Source organism: Portunus trituberculatus, chromosome 20, assembly GCF_017591435.1.
Source record: "Portunus trituberculatus isolate SZX2019 chromosome 20, ASM1759143v1, whole genome shotgun sequence".
Lineage (NCBI taxonomy): Eukaryota > Metazoa > Arthropoda > Malacostraca > Decapoda > Portunidae > Portunus > Portunus trituberculatus.
In genome coordinates this window covers 9316738-9334067 of record NC_059274.1, presented here as the reverse complement: position 1 = coordinate 9334067, position 17330 = coordinate 9316738, and the positions used below count along the sequence as shown (strand labels likewise).

At 36.9% G+C, this 17330-nt stretch overlaps 1 protein-coding gene across 9 annotated transcripts in view; it reads left to right on the top strand.

The window, feature by feature from the left end:
• LOC123506795 (survival motor neuron protein-like) overlaps window positions 1-17330 on the top strand; it is a 105680-nt gene that overhangs the window by 28548 nt on the left and 59802 nt on the right. For 8 of the 9 annotated variants that reach the window (XM_045259141.1, XM_045259138.1, XM_045259139.1 and 5 more), the window contains one exon: window positions 12056-12274. The exons of the other annotated variant lie outside the window; for it this stretch is intronic. In XM_045259141.1, coding sequence (XP_045115076.1) covers window positions 12056-12274 — 219 coding nt within the window. The remainder of the gene's footprint in view (window positions 1-12055; window positions 12275-17330) is intronic. 9 annotated transcript variants of the gene reach the window in all.

The following is a 17330-nucleotide window of genomic DNA, read 5'->3' as shown; positions in this document are numbered from 1 at the left end:
CTCCCTCCCAGCTGCTTGCTCTGTACAAGGGCCTTATCCGCCCGTGTATGGAGTATGGCTCTCATGTCTGGGGGGGATCCACACACAGCTTTACTAAACAAGGTGGAATCTAAAGCTTTTCTTATCAACTCTTCTCCTCTAACTGACTGTCTTGATTCTTTAAGTCACCGCCGCAATGTTGCATCTTTATCTGTCTTCTACCGCTGTTTTCATGCTGTCTGCTCTTCTGAACTTGCTAACTGCTTGCCTTCCCCTCCTGCGGCCTCGCTGCACAAGACTCTCTACTTCTTCTCATCCCTATTCTGTCCATCTTCCTAATGCAAGAGTTAACCAGTATCTTCACTCCTTCATTCCCTACACTGGTAAACTCTGGAACTCTCTACCTGTGTCTGTATTTCCACCTGCCTATGACTTAAACTCTTTCAAAAGAGGAGTGTCAAGACACCTCTTACGTTAACTGGACCCTCCTTTTAGATTTTTATGTTTCTCTTTCTACTTTTCTTTTAACAGGGCCTGGCAACCAGCGGGATTTTTTTTTCCAACACTGTGTTTGCCCTTGGCCAGTGCCCTTGTAATGTAAAAAAAAAAAAAAAAAAAAAAAAAAAAAAAAAAAAGGGAAAAAAACGAAATGAAATCAGTAAAAGACCTACTAAAACATCTGAATGACGAGGATAGACAGAACTTAGAAGAGGAAGTAGAAGAAATCCATAGAATGGGACCATATCAAGAAGGAACAGTGAGACCAATTAAGATATTACTAAAATCACAAGCAGCAGCAGAAGAAGTACTATATAGAAAAACGAAACTCAGAGAAACAGAAGGTTGCAAAGATATATATATATATATATATATATATATATATATATATATATATATATATATATATATATATATATATACACTCAACCCTCGATTTGCCGGACTAAAAGGGGGGGAAGGCTTGTCCGGGAATGGCAAATGTCCGGCAATGGAAAATGTCCGGGGGTCTACCCCCTTGCCGGACTTTACCCTATACAGGTTGAACCCCGCTTTAACGGCACGCGATTTACCGGAATCCCGTGTTTAACGGCAAAAATTTCCGGTGGGAACATAGTGTTGTCTTTAACGGCATTTCGGCACCTGCACCAGCTGTACCAGGAAGTTGGAAAATAAATCAGACGTTTTTTGTTCAGAAAAACAAAACTGAGGGAGAAGAAAGAGACTTTGCACCAGATGTGGAAGACAAGAGAAAGAAAAATAAAAGAAAGGCAGGATCAGGAAGAATAGAAGTAACAGGAGGTGCCGAGGCAAAGGCAAAACCTCCGACGACCATCATCATCATCATCATCATCACGACATCATCCACGACAAGCACGTAAGCACAACACTCGTGTGACGCGGCAGACTTGTTTACAGTCCAGTACTAGACGTGTATGTCCGCCCGCGCTGCCATCTATAATGCCCGATTTGCGAACTTTGTCTGGCGCGGTAGTTTGAAATCGACTTGTCCCGGACTTTTTTTTTTTTTTTTTTTCCCCACAGACTCTTGTCCGGCAAATCCGAAATCCGGCAAATGGAGGTCCGGCAAATCGAGGGTTGAGTGTATATATATATATATATATATATATATATATATATATATATATATATATATATATATATATATATATATAAAGAAAAATAGAAACGAGGAGGAAAGGAAGAGACACAATGAACTGGTGACAGTAGCAAGAGAAAAAAATAATGAAAGGTCAGAGGAGGAGAAGAAGGCATTTTTTTGGAGAATTATAGGAGACAGGATAAGGAAATGGTATATAAAAGAGAAAGAAGAGAAAAGAATGGAGCAAGTTTAACTGAAAATGATAAGAACAAGAGATTGAAAATGATGTATACAAACATAGATGGGATTTTATCTAGTAAATTAGAATTAAGAGATTACATAAAGAAAGAAGAACCAGATATTGTATGCCTGGTGGAAACAAAGTTAAATGAGGCAATAAAAATGGACATAGATAAAAGGTATAATATATGGAGGAGAGACAGAGTGGGTAAAGGAGGAGGAGGAGTCATGATGATGTTAAGGAAGGAGATAGTGGTAAATCAAGTGGAGTTTGGGAAGGAAAATCAGAAATACTGTATGTTAAGATGCATATTAACAAAAGGAGTTAACAATCATTGGAACATATGTGCCACCAAAACAAACTCATGGACTAACCAAGAATATAGAGACATGATAGATGACACAATAAGGAGTCTTACAAGAATCATTAAGGAAAGGAGAAAAGTGATATTGGTAGGAGATTTCAACTGTAAGGAGGTAGACTGGGAAAATTATGAAAGTGGTATGGGGAAGATGCCTGGGAGATAGATTCCTGAACCTAATGATAGATAATTTGATGGTCCAAAGAGTAAAGGAAAACACAAGATTCAGAGGAAACGATGAGCCGGCAAGATTAGACCTAGTTTTTACAAGGGATATACCAATTAACGATGATATAAGATACAAGTGCCCATTGGGAAAGAGTGACCATGTAATATTAGAAATGGATATAGAAGAAGGAAAGGAAGATAGAGATGAATCATACAAAGGAGACCGATTAAATTACAGAAAGGCTGATGTTGAGAATCTCAAGAACTATTTTAAAAACATAAACTGGGAGGAGATGGAAAACTCATTAACGGTTCAAGAGAAATATAACTTATTTTTGGAAATATACAAAACTGGGGTCAGGAATATGTTCCGAAATATAGACCTAAAGAAGAAAGAAAAAAAGATTGGTTTAATGCAAGATGTGCTAGGGCAAATGAGAAAGGAGATGGAGCATGGAAAAGGTGGAGAAGAAACAGAAATCCAGAAAATAAGGAAAACTTCAAAACAGCAAGAAATGAATATGCTAAGGTGAGAAAGGAAGAAGAAAGGAACTATGAAAAGGACATTGTCGAAAAATGTAAGGAACAACCAAAATTGTTCTACAGATTCATAAATGGAAAAATAAGACAAAAAGAAACAATAGAAAGGTTAAAAGGAGAAAACGGAATGGTGGAAGACCCAAAAGTATGGCAGAACTGTTAAATAGTAAATTTCATGAGGTCTTTACTAAGGAATCCAAATTTGAAAGACCACAGGGTAATAGAGAGACTGTCTATATGAAAGAGATTAAAGTAACCAAGCTTGAAATAAAAAGTTGATGACGGAATTGGATGAGGAAAAGGCAATGGGACTGGATGAAGTCTCAGGCAGAATACTGAAAGAATGTAGGGAAGAACTAGCAAGTCCAATATACAACATCATAAAATGCTCAATAGAAAATGGAACAGTGCCAGTGGAGTGGAAAAGAGCTGAGGTGGTTCCCATATATAAGAGTGGAAGGAAGGAAGAACCTTTAAATTACAGACCGGTATCACTAACTAGTGTAATATGCAAGATGTGTGAAAAGTAATAAAGAAGCAATGGATTGAGTTTCTTGAAGACAACAAAATATTATCAAATAGCCAATTTGGTTTTAGAAAAGGTCGGTCATGTGTAACAAATTTATTGAGTTTCTACTCTAGAATAGTTGATAAAGTACAAGAGAGAGAGGATGGGTTGACTGTATTTATTTAGATCTAAAAAAGGCTTTTGATAAAGTGCCACATGAAAGATTACTATGGAAGTTAGAGGAGAAGGGTGGCTTAAAAGGAAGCACATTGAGATGGATGAAGAATTACTTAAGGGGGAGAGAAATAAGGACGATAGTTAAAGATATGAAGTCCAAGTGGAGAACAGTAGACACCGGAGTGCCACAGGGGTCAGTATTGGCACCAATACTTTTTCTCGTATATATAAATGACATGCCAGAGGGAGTGAACAGCTACATAAATCTGTTTGCGGACGATGCTAAACTGTGCAGAGTCATTAAACAGAAAGAGGGTTGTGAAATACTACAGGAAGACTTAAACAAGATCTGGAAATGGAGCAAAAAATGGGAGATGGAATTCAATGTGGACAAAAGCCATGTCATGGAAATGGGAAAAAGTGAAAGACGACCAGTGGGAATCTATAAGTTGGGAGATGGAGTAGAACTAGAAAAGTAAAAAGGAAAAGGACTTGGGAGTGACAATGGAAGAAAATAATCAACCGGTAAGCCATATTGATAGAATTTTCAGAGATGTATAATTTGCTAAGGAATATTGGAGTAGCATTTCACTATATGGACAAGGAAATGATGAAGAAATTGATAAGTACTAAAATAAGACCTAGATTGGAATATGCAGGAGTTGTGTGGACTCCCATAAAAGAAACACATAAGAAAATTAGAGAGACTACAAAAATGGCTACAAGAATGGTTCCAGAATTTAAAGGGATGGCATATGAGGAGAGACTAAAGGCAATGGATCTACCAACCTTGGAGCAGAGAAGAGAGAGGGATCTGATACAAGTTTATAAATTGATTAACGGAATGGATGAAGTGGATAATGAGAAACTGATCCTGAGAGAAGAATATGACTTTAGAAGCACAAGATTGCATAGTAAGAAACTAAGGAAGGGACGATGTCTGAGAGATGTTAAAAATTTAGTTTCCATAAAGATGTGTTGTGACTTGGAACAGTTTGAGTGAGGAAGTGGTGTCAGCAAAGAGTGTACATAATTTTAAAGAAAAATTGGATAAGTGTAGATATGGAGACGGGACCACACGAGCATAAAACCCAGGCCCTGTAAAACTACAACTAGGTAAATGCAACTAGGTAAATACAACTAGGTAAATACACATACAAAAACAACACATTTTCTAATCTCTCTCTCTCTCTCTCTCTCTCTCTCTCTCTCTCTCTCTCTCTCTCTCTCTCTCTCTCTCTCTCTCTCTCTCTCTCTCTCTCTCTCTCTCTCTCTCTCTCTCTCTCTCTCTCTCTCTCTCTCTCTCTCTCTCTCTCTCTCTCTCTCTCTCTCTCTCTCTCTCTCTCTCTCTCTCTCTCTCTCTCTCTCTCTCTCTCTCTCTCTCTCTCTGAAGAGAAGGTATATAGTGACTAAAAGATAGCAGCATAATACACAAAGACGACAAGTATGACAAGCTTGAGTTTTCCCGTTCGGCTCAAGGCACTACCACCCGTATATCATACAGGCGGGCTTTTTTAACATCCGGCGTGAAGGGGTTAAATAGTGAAGTATTTTCCGTAATAAAACCTTCGAATGCGCTTACTCCCTCATCAACATATTCATCTTCTTCTTTCATTCTTTCTCTAGTCTCATACCTGCATTTAGATGGAATCTCTTCTTTACTCATGATTCTCTAATACTTGATTTCATGAAAAACGAGTCTACACTACTCACCCAGGTCACTGCAAATACTATACAACAGGTAGTGAAGATCAACTGATTCTCGGAGTGACAGCAATATGTCCTTCCTCGACCGCGTGTGTGTGTGTATTTACCTAGTTATATTTACGTAGTTGTAGTTTTACAGGGCCTGGGCTTTATGCTCGTGTGGCCCCGTCTCCATATCTACACTTATCAAATTTTCCTTTAAAACTATGCATACTCGTTGCTGACACCACTTCCTCACTCAAACTGTTCTAGGTCTCAACATATCTTTGCGGGAAACTATATTTTTTAACATCTCCGAGACATCTTCCCTTCCTCAGTTTCTTACTATGCGATCTTGTGCTTCTGATGTCATATTCTTCTCTCAAGATTAGTTTCTCATTATCCACTTAATCCATTCCGTTAATCAATTTATAAACTTGTATCAGATCCCCTCTCTCTCTTCTCTGTTTCAGGGTTGGTAGATCCATAGCTTTTAGTCTCTCCTCATATGTCATCCCTTTAAATTCTGAAACTATTCTTGTAGCCATTTTTTGTAGTCTGCAATATCTTTATGTGTTTCTTTTTATTAGGCGTCCACACAACTCCTGCATATTCCAATCTGGGTCTTATTTTAGTACTTATTAATTTCTTTATCATTTCTTTGTCCATGTATTGAAATGCTAATCCAATATTCCTTAGCAAATTATGTCTCTCTGAAAATTCTATCAAAATGGCTTACCAGTTGATTGTTTTCTTCCATTGTCACTCCCAAGTCCTTTTCCTTTTTTTAGTTTTTCTAGTCTTGCTCCATCTCCCATCTTATAGATTTCCACTGGTCGTCTTTCACTTTTTCCCATTTCCATGACATGGCTTTTGTCCACATTGAATTCCATCTCCCATTTTTTGCTCCATTTCCAGATCTTGTTTAAATCTTCCTGCAGTATTTCACAATCCTCTTTTTGTTTTATGACTGCACAGTTTCGCATTGTCTGCAAACAGATTTATGTAGCTGTTCACTCCCTCTGGCTTGTCATTTATATATATGAGAAAAAGTATTGGTGCCAATAGTGACCCCTGTGGCACTCCACTCTTTACGGTTCTCCACTTGGACTTCATATCTTTCACTACCGCCCTTATTTCTCTCCCCCTCAAGTAATTTTCCATCCATCTCAATGTGCTTCCTTGTAAGCCGCCCTTCTCCTCTAACTTCCACAGTAATCTTGCATGTGGCAATTTATCAAATGCCTTTTTTATTTCAAGTTTGTTTACTTTAATCTCTTTCATATGGACAGTCTCTCTATTACCCTGTGGTCTTTGAAATTTGGATTCCTTAGGAAAGACCTCCTGAAATCTACTATTTAACAGTTCTGTCATACCTTTTGGGTCTTCCACCATCTCTTTCTCTCCTTTTAACCTTTCTATTGTTTCTTTTTGTCTTATTTTTCCATTTATGAATCTGTAGAACAGTTTCAGTTGTTCCTTACATTTTTCGACAATGTCCTTTTCATAGTTCCTTTCTTCTTCCTTTCTCAGCTTAGCATATTCATTTCTTGCTGTTTTGAAGTTTTCCATATTTTCTGGATTTCTGTTTCTCCTCCACCTTTTCCATGCTCCATCTCGTTTCTCCTTTGCCCTAGCACACCTTGCATTAAACCAATCTTTCTTTCATTCTTCTTTAGGTCTATATTTTTGGACATATTCTCTGACTCCTGTTTTGTATATTTCCAAAAATAAGTTATACTTCTCTTGCACCGTCTCTGAGGTTTCCATCTCCTCCCAGTTTACGTTTTTAAAATAGCTCTTGAGTTTCTCAATATCAGCTTTTCTGTAATTTAATCGGTCTCCTTTGTATGATTCGTCTCTATCTTCCTTTCCCTCTTCTATATCCATTTCTAATATTACATGGTCACTCTTTCCTAATGGGCACTTATATCTTATATCATCGTTCATCTGTATACCCCCATGTAAAAACTAGGTCCAATCTCACCGGGTCATCGTTTCCTCTAAATCTTGTGTTTTCCCTTACTCTTTGGACCATCATACTATCTATCATTAGATTCAGGAAACTATCTCCCCAGGCTTTTTTCCCCCATGCCACTTTCATAATTTTTCCAGTCCACTCCTTTACAGTTGAAATCACCTAGTAGTATAACTTTTCTCCTTTCTTTAATGATTCTCATAAGACTCTTTATTGTGTCATTTATCATGTCTTTATATTCTTGATTGGTCCATGAATTTGTTTTTGGTGGCACGTATGTTCCAATGATTGTTAACTCCTTTTTATTAATATGTATCTTAATATACAGTATATCTGATTTTCCTTCCCCAAACTCCACTTGATTTACCACCATCTCATTCCTTAACATCATCATGACTCCTCCTTTTTTACCCACTCTGTCTCTCATCAATATATTTTACCTTTCATCTATGTCAATTGTTATTGCCTCATTTAACTTTGTTTCCACCAGGCATACAATATATGGTTCTTCTTTCTTTATGTAATCTCTTAATTCTAATTTACTTGATAAAACCCCATCTATGTTCATATACATCATTTTTAATCTCTTGTTCTTATAATTTTTAGTTAAACTTGCTCCATTTTTTTCTCTTCCTTCTCTTTTATGTACCATTTCCTTATCTTGTCTCCTATAATTCTCCAAAAAAATGCCTTCTTCTCCTCCTCTGATCTTTCATTATTTTTTTCCCTTGCTTTAGCCACCAGTTAGTTCATTGTGTCTCTTCCTCTCTTCCTCGTTTTTATTTTTCTTTATATATATATATATATATATATATATATATATATATATATATATATATATATATATATATATATATATATATATATATATTTGCAACCTTTTGTTTCTCTGAGTTTTGTTGTTCTATATAGTATTTCTTCTGTTGCTGCTTGTGATTTTAGTAGTATCTTAATTGGGTCTCACTGTTCCTTTTTGATATGGTCCCATTCTATGGATTTCTTCTACTTCCTCTTCTAAGTTCTGTCTATCCTCGTAATTTAGATTTTTTAGTAATTCTTTTACTGATTTCAATTCTTCTTTTTCCCTTCTTGGTCTGTGTTGAACATTTTTTTCTTTCAGGCCAAAAATAATTACACTTGTTTTTTCTGCAATTTCTCTTACCAGATTTTGTTTTTTCTTAAGGACTCCTATCATCTTGTTTGTCATATTTTTATCTCTTTCTTTTAACTGTTCTTGAAATACTTCCTGAAATGATTCCTTGTCTTTCTTATCTTGGATTCTCCATGCCTGTACTTCTTTTTTTAATCACGTCTTGTACTCTTTCCTCTTCTTTGTTAACTAGATCTTTCAGCTCCTCTTTTTCTTTCTCAGCTTTACCGAGTCCGTCTTCCATCAATTTCCATGTAGTTAGCTACTTCCTTTTTTAATTCTTCATTTTCTGCTCTTAGCCTAGTTTTGTTTTCTTTCACTCTTTTTATCCTTTCTTTCAAGTTCTGGAGCTCTTTTTCCTTTTCTTCATTCTCTTTAATTCCCATACTCTCTTTTATCCATTTATCTAATTTACGTTCAATAGTCAACACTCTATTAAATAGTGAAGTATGTACTGTATCAAAGCCTTCGAATGCTCTTTCACCCTCACCAACATAATCATTATCTTCTTTCATTCTTTCCCGTGTCTCATATCTGCATTTAGATGGAATCTCTTCCTTACTCATGATTTTGTAACACTGTATTCATGAAAACGAGTCTACACTACTCGCCCAGGCTACTGCAAACCCAAAAAAATAGGTAGTGAAGATCAGCTGATTCTCGGAGCGACGTCACTGCGTCCTTCCTTGACCGCGTCTCGTGTGTGTGTGTGTGTTGTTGAAACATTCTTTCTCATTATCGTATTATCACTTTCAGCACAACATTGCATACCATCTAACCTCTAGGTTAGGCAAGTAATAAGATGCTGCAATGGCTGTTTCTATGGAGTGTTCATCGATAACTGGGACCTGTCATCGATAACTGGAACCTCATTGATAACTGGGACTTTCATTGATAACTGGGATCTCTTGTACAGCAAATACACCTTGTATGCCAGGGATGGAGTGCATTTATCATGCCAAGGTGTTCGTGTTTTGGCTGGAACACTTGAAGGCAAGTTAAATGCACTCTGGCGCTTTTTCCAATAGTCAGGAGAGGGAAGGGACTTCGATGATCCATAGGGATGAGAGAATAGTCAAATCTAGAAAAGTACCCAGCTTAGTAAATGCGAAGAATAGTTTAGATGTGTATTACACGAACTATAGGAGTATTTTGAATAAGATAGATTTGCTGAAAGGAGCAGCTTGTGATGAAAATTTTGATATAATTGCATTAACAAAAACCTGGTTAGATATGTCAGGGGAGGTATTTGATCAGGATGTGAAAATTGATGGTTATACACTTTTTCATAAGGTTAGGGAAAACAGAAGAGGGGGAGGAATGACCTTGTATGTCAAGGACACACTGCAATGTTGTGTAAACAACAGAATTAAGACAGATAGCAAAACAGAGTCTCTATGGGTAGATATTAAAGATTGGTCTCAATCAGTAGTAATGGGTTTAGTGTACAGGCCACCAAATGCTTCAGACCAAATAAACTCTTCCCTATGGGAGGAAATAAATAGAGCAGCCAGTTACAGTAAGGTATGTGTGGTAGGGGATTTTAACTATAGGAATGTTGATTGGAGCTTGATGGTAGATAACAGGGAAGCAGAAGAATTTCTTGGGGGTCATTCGGGATCATTTTTTAAAGCAAGTCATTTTAGAACCCACACGGGGAAATAATGTTCTAGATTTAATTCTCACAAACAGGGAGGAAACAGTTACGTAGGTGGTGGTGGTGGCCAGCTAGGTAACAGTGATCACAAAGAAATAGGGTATACATTGAAATGGCATGAAACTTTTGGAAAAAAGAACAATAAGAAAGTACGTACCTGATTTCAGGGAGGCTATTTTTGAGGGGTTCTTACAAGGAGTCGTCTGGCAAGGGGAAGACAGAGATTGTTAGGTAAGGATAGAAGGAAGGCAGGATCAGAGAAGGGCGGTGAGGTGCAAATTCAGAGCGGGGGTAGAGAGAGAGAGAGAGAGAGAGAGAGAGAGAGAGAGAGAGAGAGAGAGAGAGAGAGAGAGAGAGAGAGTGAGGTGGTGGTAGGAGCTGGATTAGTACGTGAAAGGTATCTCGGTCAGCTGAGGGTTGGTGAAATTTATACCGACTTTCTAAATAAAATACATGAAGATCAGATAGCTAACATTCCATACAAAACAATAAAATCACAAAACAACGATCGTAATTGGATGACAGACAGATTAAAGTGATGCATAGGGCAAAAGAGGAATATATATAAGAGGCTAAAGGCAGGAGACGAGGCTTTAAGGCCAATGAGTTAGTAAAAACAATGAAGAGGTTAACAAGGAAGGCTAACAGTGAATATAAGTTGAGGTTAGACGACAGGCGACAGAGGTTAGTAATTAATGGATCTAATTCCAAGTGGAGGAAAGTAGTTAGTGGGGTGCCACAGGGCTCAATTTTAGGACCATTATTATTTTTTATATACTGTATTAATGACTTAGATAGTGGAATTAACAGTGACGTTAGTAAATTTGCCGACGACTCAAAGATAGGTAGATTGATTAGCTCCAATTTGGATGCCATGGCCTTGCAGGCAGACTTGGATAGATGAAAGAATGGACAGATAGATGGCAAATGCAGTTCAATATTAACAAGTGCAGGGTACTAAGCGTAGGTAGAGATAATCCAAGCAATAGGTACACGATGAATAACGAGGCACTAGGAAGTTCCAAGTATGAGAAAGATTTAGGAGTCATAGTTAGCTCCGATCTCAGTACAAGGAAGCAATGTATTGAGGCCAGGAATAAGGTGAATAGAGTATTGGGATTAATTTTTAGAAGTGTTAAAAGCAGAAGTCCTGAAGTAATACTAAAATTATACTTAGCACTGGTGAGGCCACATCTTGACTATGCAGTACAATTCTGGTCCCCACATTATAGGAAGGATATAGCTCAGTTGGAGTCAGTGCAAAGAAGGATGACTAAAAAGATACTGGGGATGAGGGATATTTCCTATGCAAAGATACTGGGGATGAGGGATATTCCCTATGCAGCGAGACTGAAAAAACTCAATCTGCATTCTTTAGAGAGACATAGGTTAAGGGGAGACCTGATAGAAGTATTTAAGTGATACATATAAGGGTTTTAACAAAGGGGACATAAACGAAGTTCTTAGGATTAGTAGCGGGGACAGAACTAGAAATAATGGGTTTAAATTTGAAAAATTCAGGTTTAGGAAAGAAATGGGAAGAAACTGGTTTTTCAACAGAATGGTTGATGAGTGGAACAGACTCGGTGGGCATGTAATCAGGGCTGAGTCAATAGGGAGCTTTAAAAGAAGATTAGATAAGTTCATGGATGGGGATGATAGATGGAATTAGGTAGCTTTAAACACACAGGGACTACCATGTGTAGGCCTGGTGGCCTCTTGTAGCTTCCCTCTTTTCTTATGTTCTTACATTCTTATGAGTGAAAATTTAACGCATGTAGGCTTTGTTGATGATTTTTCTTTAAAAAAATTACTGAAAATATCTATTAAATGTTTTGTACATCAAAATATGTGGTAAAATTGAAAGTATGTAATAATCAGGATAAGATAGAAGCATTGCTTGAGTTATTTAATATATGATTGACTGAAATAGGTGGTGATCAACTGCAGTGGTACTGGTGACTAAATGAAGTGAGGAGTGGATGATCAATAAAGATGTTTTGTTGACAGTGGCAGATTGGGAATTACTGCCGAGCATGTTACACAGAGGATAATGAATGGTACGAAGCTACTATTATTGCCATCAATCCCCACACTGGCCGTTGCACCGTACGCTATCTGGGCTACAACAATGAAGAGCAACTACCTCTTAACGTCCTCCACAAGACTAAGGGTGAGGCTGCACGACGAAAGCAGCTGGAGATGGCAGCATGTGATGCCATGTCAGAGGTAAGGAATAGGCTTACCATTGTGTAAGTTAAGAAATCACAAGGCTGCCCATTTTATTTCTGTTTGTGTATAGGAATGTTAGGCATGTTATGTAGTTTATTTGTACAGTATACTTGTACCAAACTAAAGTCTGGAAACCATTAATCAAGACAAGATCACACACATTAACGGTTCAAGAGAAATATAATTTATTTTTGGAAATATACAAAACTGGGGTCAGGGAATATGTCCCGAAATATAGACCTAAAGAAGAAGGAAAGAAAGATTGGTTTAATGCATGATGTACTAGGGCAAAGGAGAAATGAGATGGAGCATGGAAAAGGTGGAGAAGAAACAGAAATCCAGAAAATAAGGAAAACTTCAAAACAGCAAGAAATGAATATGCTAAGGTGAGAAAGGAAGAAGAAAGGAACTATGAAAAGGACATTGTCGAAAAATGTAAGGAACAACCAAAATTGTTCTACAGATTCATAAATGGAAAAATAAGACAAAAAGAAACAATAGAAAGGTTAAAAGGAGAAAACGGAATGGTGGAAGACCCAAAAAGGATAGCAGAACGGTTAAATAGTAAATTTCATGAGGTCTTTACTAAGGAATCCAAATTTGAAAGACCACAGGGTAATAGAGAGACTGTCTATATGAAACAGATTAAAGTAACCAAGCTTGAAATAAAAAAGTTGATGACAGAACTAGATGAGGAAAAGGCAATGGGACTGGATGAAGTCTCAGGCAGAATATTGAAAGAATGTAGGCAAGAACTAGCAAGTCCAATATACAACATCATAAAATGCTCAATTGAAAATGGAACAGTGCCAGTGGAGTGGAAAAGAGCTGAGGTGGTTCCCATATATAAGAGCGGAAGGAAGGAAGAACCTTTAAATTACAGACCGGTATCACTAACTAGTGTAATATGCAAGATCTGTGAAAAAGTAATAAAGAAGCAATGGATTGAGTTTCTTGAAGACAACAAAATATTATCAAATAGCCAATTTGGTTTTAGAAAAGGTCGGTCATGTGTAACAAATTTATTGAGTTTCTACTCTAGAATAGTTGATAAAGTACAAGAGAGAGAGGATGGGTTGACTGTATTTATTTAGATCTAAAAAAGGCTTTTGATAAAGTGCCACATGAAAGATTACTATGGAAGTTAGAGGAGAAGGGTGGCTTAAAAGGAAGCACATTGAGATGGATGAAGAATTACTTAAGGGGGAGAGAAATAAGGACGATAGTTAAAGATATGAAGTCCAAGTGGAGAGCAGTAGACAGCGGAGTGCCACAGGGGTCAGTATTGGCGCCAATACTTTTTCTCGTATATATAAATGACATGCCAGAGGGAGTGAACAGCTACATAAATCTGTTTGTGGACGATGCTAAACTGTGCAGAGTCATTAAACAAAAAGAGGATTGTGAAATACTACAGGAAGACTTAATAAGATCTGGAAATGGAGTAAAAAATGGGAGATGGAATTCAATGTGGACAAAACCCATGTCATGGAAATGGGGAAAAAGTGAAAGACGACCAGTGGGAATTATAAGATGGGAGATGGAGTAGAACTAGAAAAAGTAAAAAAGGAAAAGGACTTGGGAGTGACAATGGAAGAAAACAGTCAACCGGTAAGCCATATTGATAGAATTTTCAGACACGTATAATTTGCTAAAAAATATTGGATTAGCATTTCACTACATGGACAAAGAAATGATGAAGAAATTGATAAGTACTAAAATAAGACCTAGATTGGAATATGCAGGAGTTGTGTGGACCCCCCTGTAAAAAGAAACACATAAAAAAATTGGAGAGACTACAAAAAATGGCTACAAGAATGGTTCCAGAATTTAAAGGGATGACATATGAGGAGAGACTAAAAGCTATGGATCTACTAACCCTACCACAGAGAAGAGAGAGAGGGGATCTGATACAAGTTTATAAATTGATTAACGGAATGGATGAAGTGGATAATGAGAAACTAATCCTGAGAGAAGAATATGACATTAGAAGCACAAGATTGCATAGTAAGAAACTGAGGAAGGGAAGATGTCTGAGAGATGTTAAAAAATTTAGTTTCCCGCAAAGATGTTTTGAGACTTGGAACAGTTTGAGTGAGGAAGTGGTGTCAGCAAAGAGTGTATATAGTTTTAAAGAAAAATTGGATAAGTGTAGATATGGAGACTGGGCCACACGAGCATAAAGCCCAGGCCCTGTAAAACTACAACTAGGTAAATACACACACACACGAGACGCGGTCGAGGAAGGACGCACTGGTGCCGTTCCGACAATCAGGTGATCTTCACTATGTACCTGTTGTATAGTATTTACAGTGGCCTGGACAGGTAGTGTGGACTCATTTTTTTCATGAAATCAATTATTAAGCAATCATGAGTAAAGAAGAGATTCCATCCAAATGCAGACATGAGATTAGGGAAAAAATGAAAGCTATGTTGGTGAGGGAGACGGCGCATTTGAAGGTTTTGATGCGGCGAATACATCACTACTTATGAGAGTGTTGAATATTGAATGTAAACTAGATAAATTGATAAAGGAGAATATGGAAATGAAAGAGAATGAAGAACAGGAAAAAGAGTTTATAAAACTGAGAGAAAGGATAAAAAAATGGAAGAAAACGAAGCTAGGCTAAGAATGGAAAACGAAGAACTGAAAAAGGAAGTAGCTAACTACAAGAAGCAGATGGAAGATGCACTCAGTAAAGCCGAGAAAGAAAAAGAGAAGTTGAAAGATCTAGTAAACAAGGAAGAGGAAAGAGTACAGAACGTGATTAAAAAAGAAGTACAATCATGAAGAGTCCAAGATAAGAAAGATAAGGCTGATTTTCAGGGGGTGATTCAAGAACAACTTAAAGAAAAATTAGAAAAATATGACAAACAAAATGATAGGAGTCCTCAAGACAAACGAAAATATAGTTAGAGAAATTGCAGAAAAAAAGAAGAGTGTAGTCGTATTTGGAATAAAAGAAAAAAATATAAAATATAGACAAAAAAGAAAAAGATGAAATGAAATCAGTCTAGGACCTTCTGAAGAATCTAAACGACGAAGATAGGCAGAACTTAGAAGAGGAAGTAGAAGAAATAAACAAAATGGGACCATATCAAGAAGGAAAATCGAGACCAATTAAAATACTACTAAAATCACAAGCAACAACAGAAGAAATATTATATAGAACAACAAAACTTAGAGAAACAGAAGGCTGCAAGGATATCTATATAAAGAAAAATAGAAATGAGGAAGAAAGGAAGAGATACAATAAACTGGCAGCAGCAGTAAGGGAAAAAAATAATGAAAGGTCAGAAGAGGAAAACAAGGCATTTTTTTGGAGAATTCTAGGAGACAGGATAAGGAAATGGTATATAAACGAGAAGGAAGAGAAAAAAAGTGGAACAAGTTTAACTAAAAATGATAAAGGCAAGAGACCAAAAATTATGTATACGAACATAGACGGGGTTTTATCAAGTAAATTAGAATTAAGAGACAAAGAATTAAGAAACAAAACTAAATGAGGCAATCAAAATAGACTTGGATTATAGGTATAATGTATGGAGGAGAGACAGAGGGGTTAAAGGAGGAGGAGGATTCATGATAATGTTAATGAAGGAGATGGTGATAAACCAAGTGGAATATGGGGAAGGAAAAGCAGAAGTACTGTATGTTAAGATGCATATTAATAAAAAAGAGTTAACAATCATTGTAACATATGTGCCCCCAAAAACAAATTCATGGACCAATCAAGAATATAAAGACTCATATGATAGATGACACAATAAGGAGTCTAACGAGAATCATTAAGGAAAGGAGAAAAGTTATATTAGTAGGAGATTTCAACTATAAAGAAGTGGACTGGGAAAATTATGAAAGTGGTATGGGGGAAGAAGCCTGGGGAGAAAGATTCCTGAACCTAATGATAGACAATATGATGGACCAGAGAGTAAAGAAATGCAGAAGATTCAGAGGAAACGACGAGCTGGCGAGATTGGACCTGGTTTTACAAGGGTATATAAATGAATGATGATATAAGATATAAGTGCCAATTGGGAAAGAGCGACCATGTAATATTAGAAATGGATATAGAATAGGAAAAGGAAGATAGAGACGATTCATTCAAAGGAGACCGATTAAATTACAAAAAGGCTGATATTGAGAATCTCAAGAACTAGTTTAAAAACGTAAACTGAGAGGAGATGGAAAACTCAGTGACGATGCAATAGAAGTATAACTTATTTTTGGAAATATACAAAACAGGAGTCAGGGAATATGTCCTGAAATATAGAACTAAAGAAGAAGGAAAGAAAGATTGGTTTAATGCAAGGTATGCTAGGGCAAAGGAGAAAAGAGATGGAGCATGGAAAAGGTGGAGGAGAAATAAAAAATCCAGTAAATAAGGAAAACTTCAAGGCAGCGAGAAATGAATATGTTAAGGTGAGGAAGGAAGAGGAAAAGAACTTTGAAAAGGACATTGTTGAAAAATGTAAGGAGCAACCAAAATTGTTCTACAGATTCATAAATGGAAAAATTAGGCAAAAGAAACAATAGAAAGGTTAAAAGGAGAGAACGGGATGGTGGAAGACCCAAAAAGTATGGCAGAACTATTAAATAGTAAATTCCAGGAGGTCTTTACTAAGGAATCCAAATTTGAAAGGCCACAGGGTAATAGAGACAGTCTATATGAAAGAGATTAAAGTAACCAAGCTTGAAATAAAAGAGTTAATGAAGGAACTGGATGAAGAGAAGGCAATGGGACCGGATGAAGTCTCAGGCAGAATACTGAAAGAATGTAGGGAAGAACTAGCAAATCCTTTATACATCATCATAAAATGCTGAATAGAAAATGGAACAGTACCAGTAGAATGGAAAAGAGCTGAGGTGGTTCCCATATATAAGAGCAGAAGGAAGGAAGAACCTTTAAATTACAGACCGGTATCACTAACTAGTGTAATATGCAAGATGTGTGAAAGAATAATAAAGAAACAAAGGATCGAGTTCCTTCAAGACAACAAATTAATATCAAATACCCAATTTGGTTGTAGAAAAAGGCAGTTGTGTGTAACT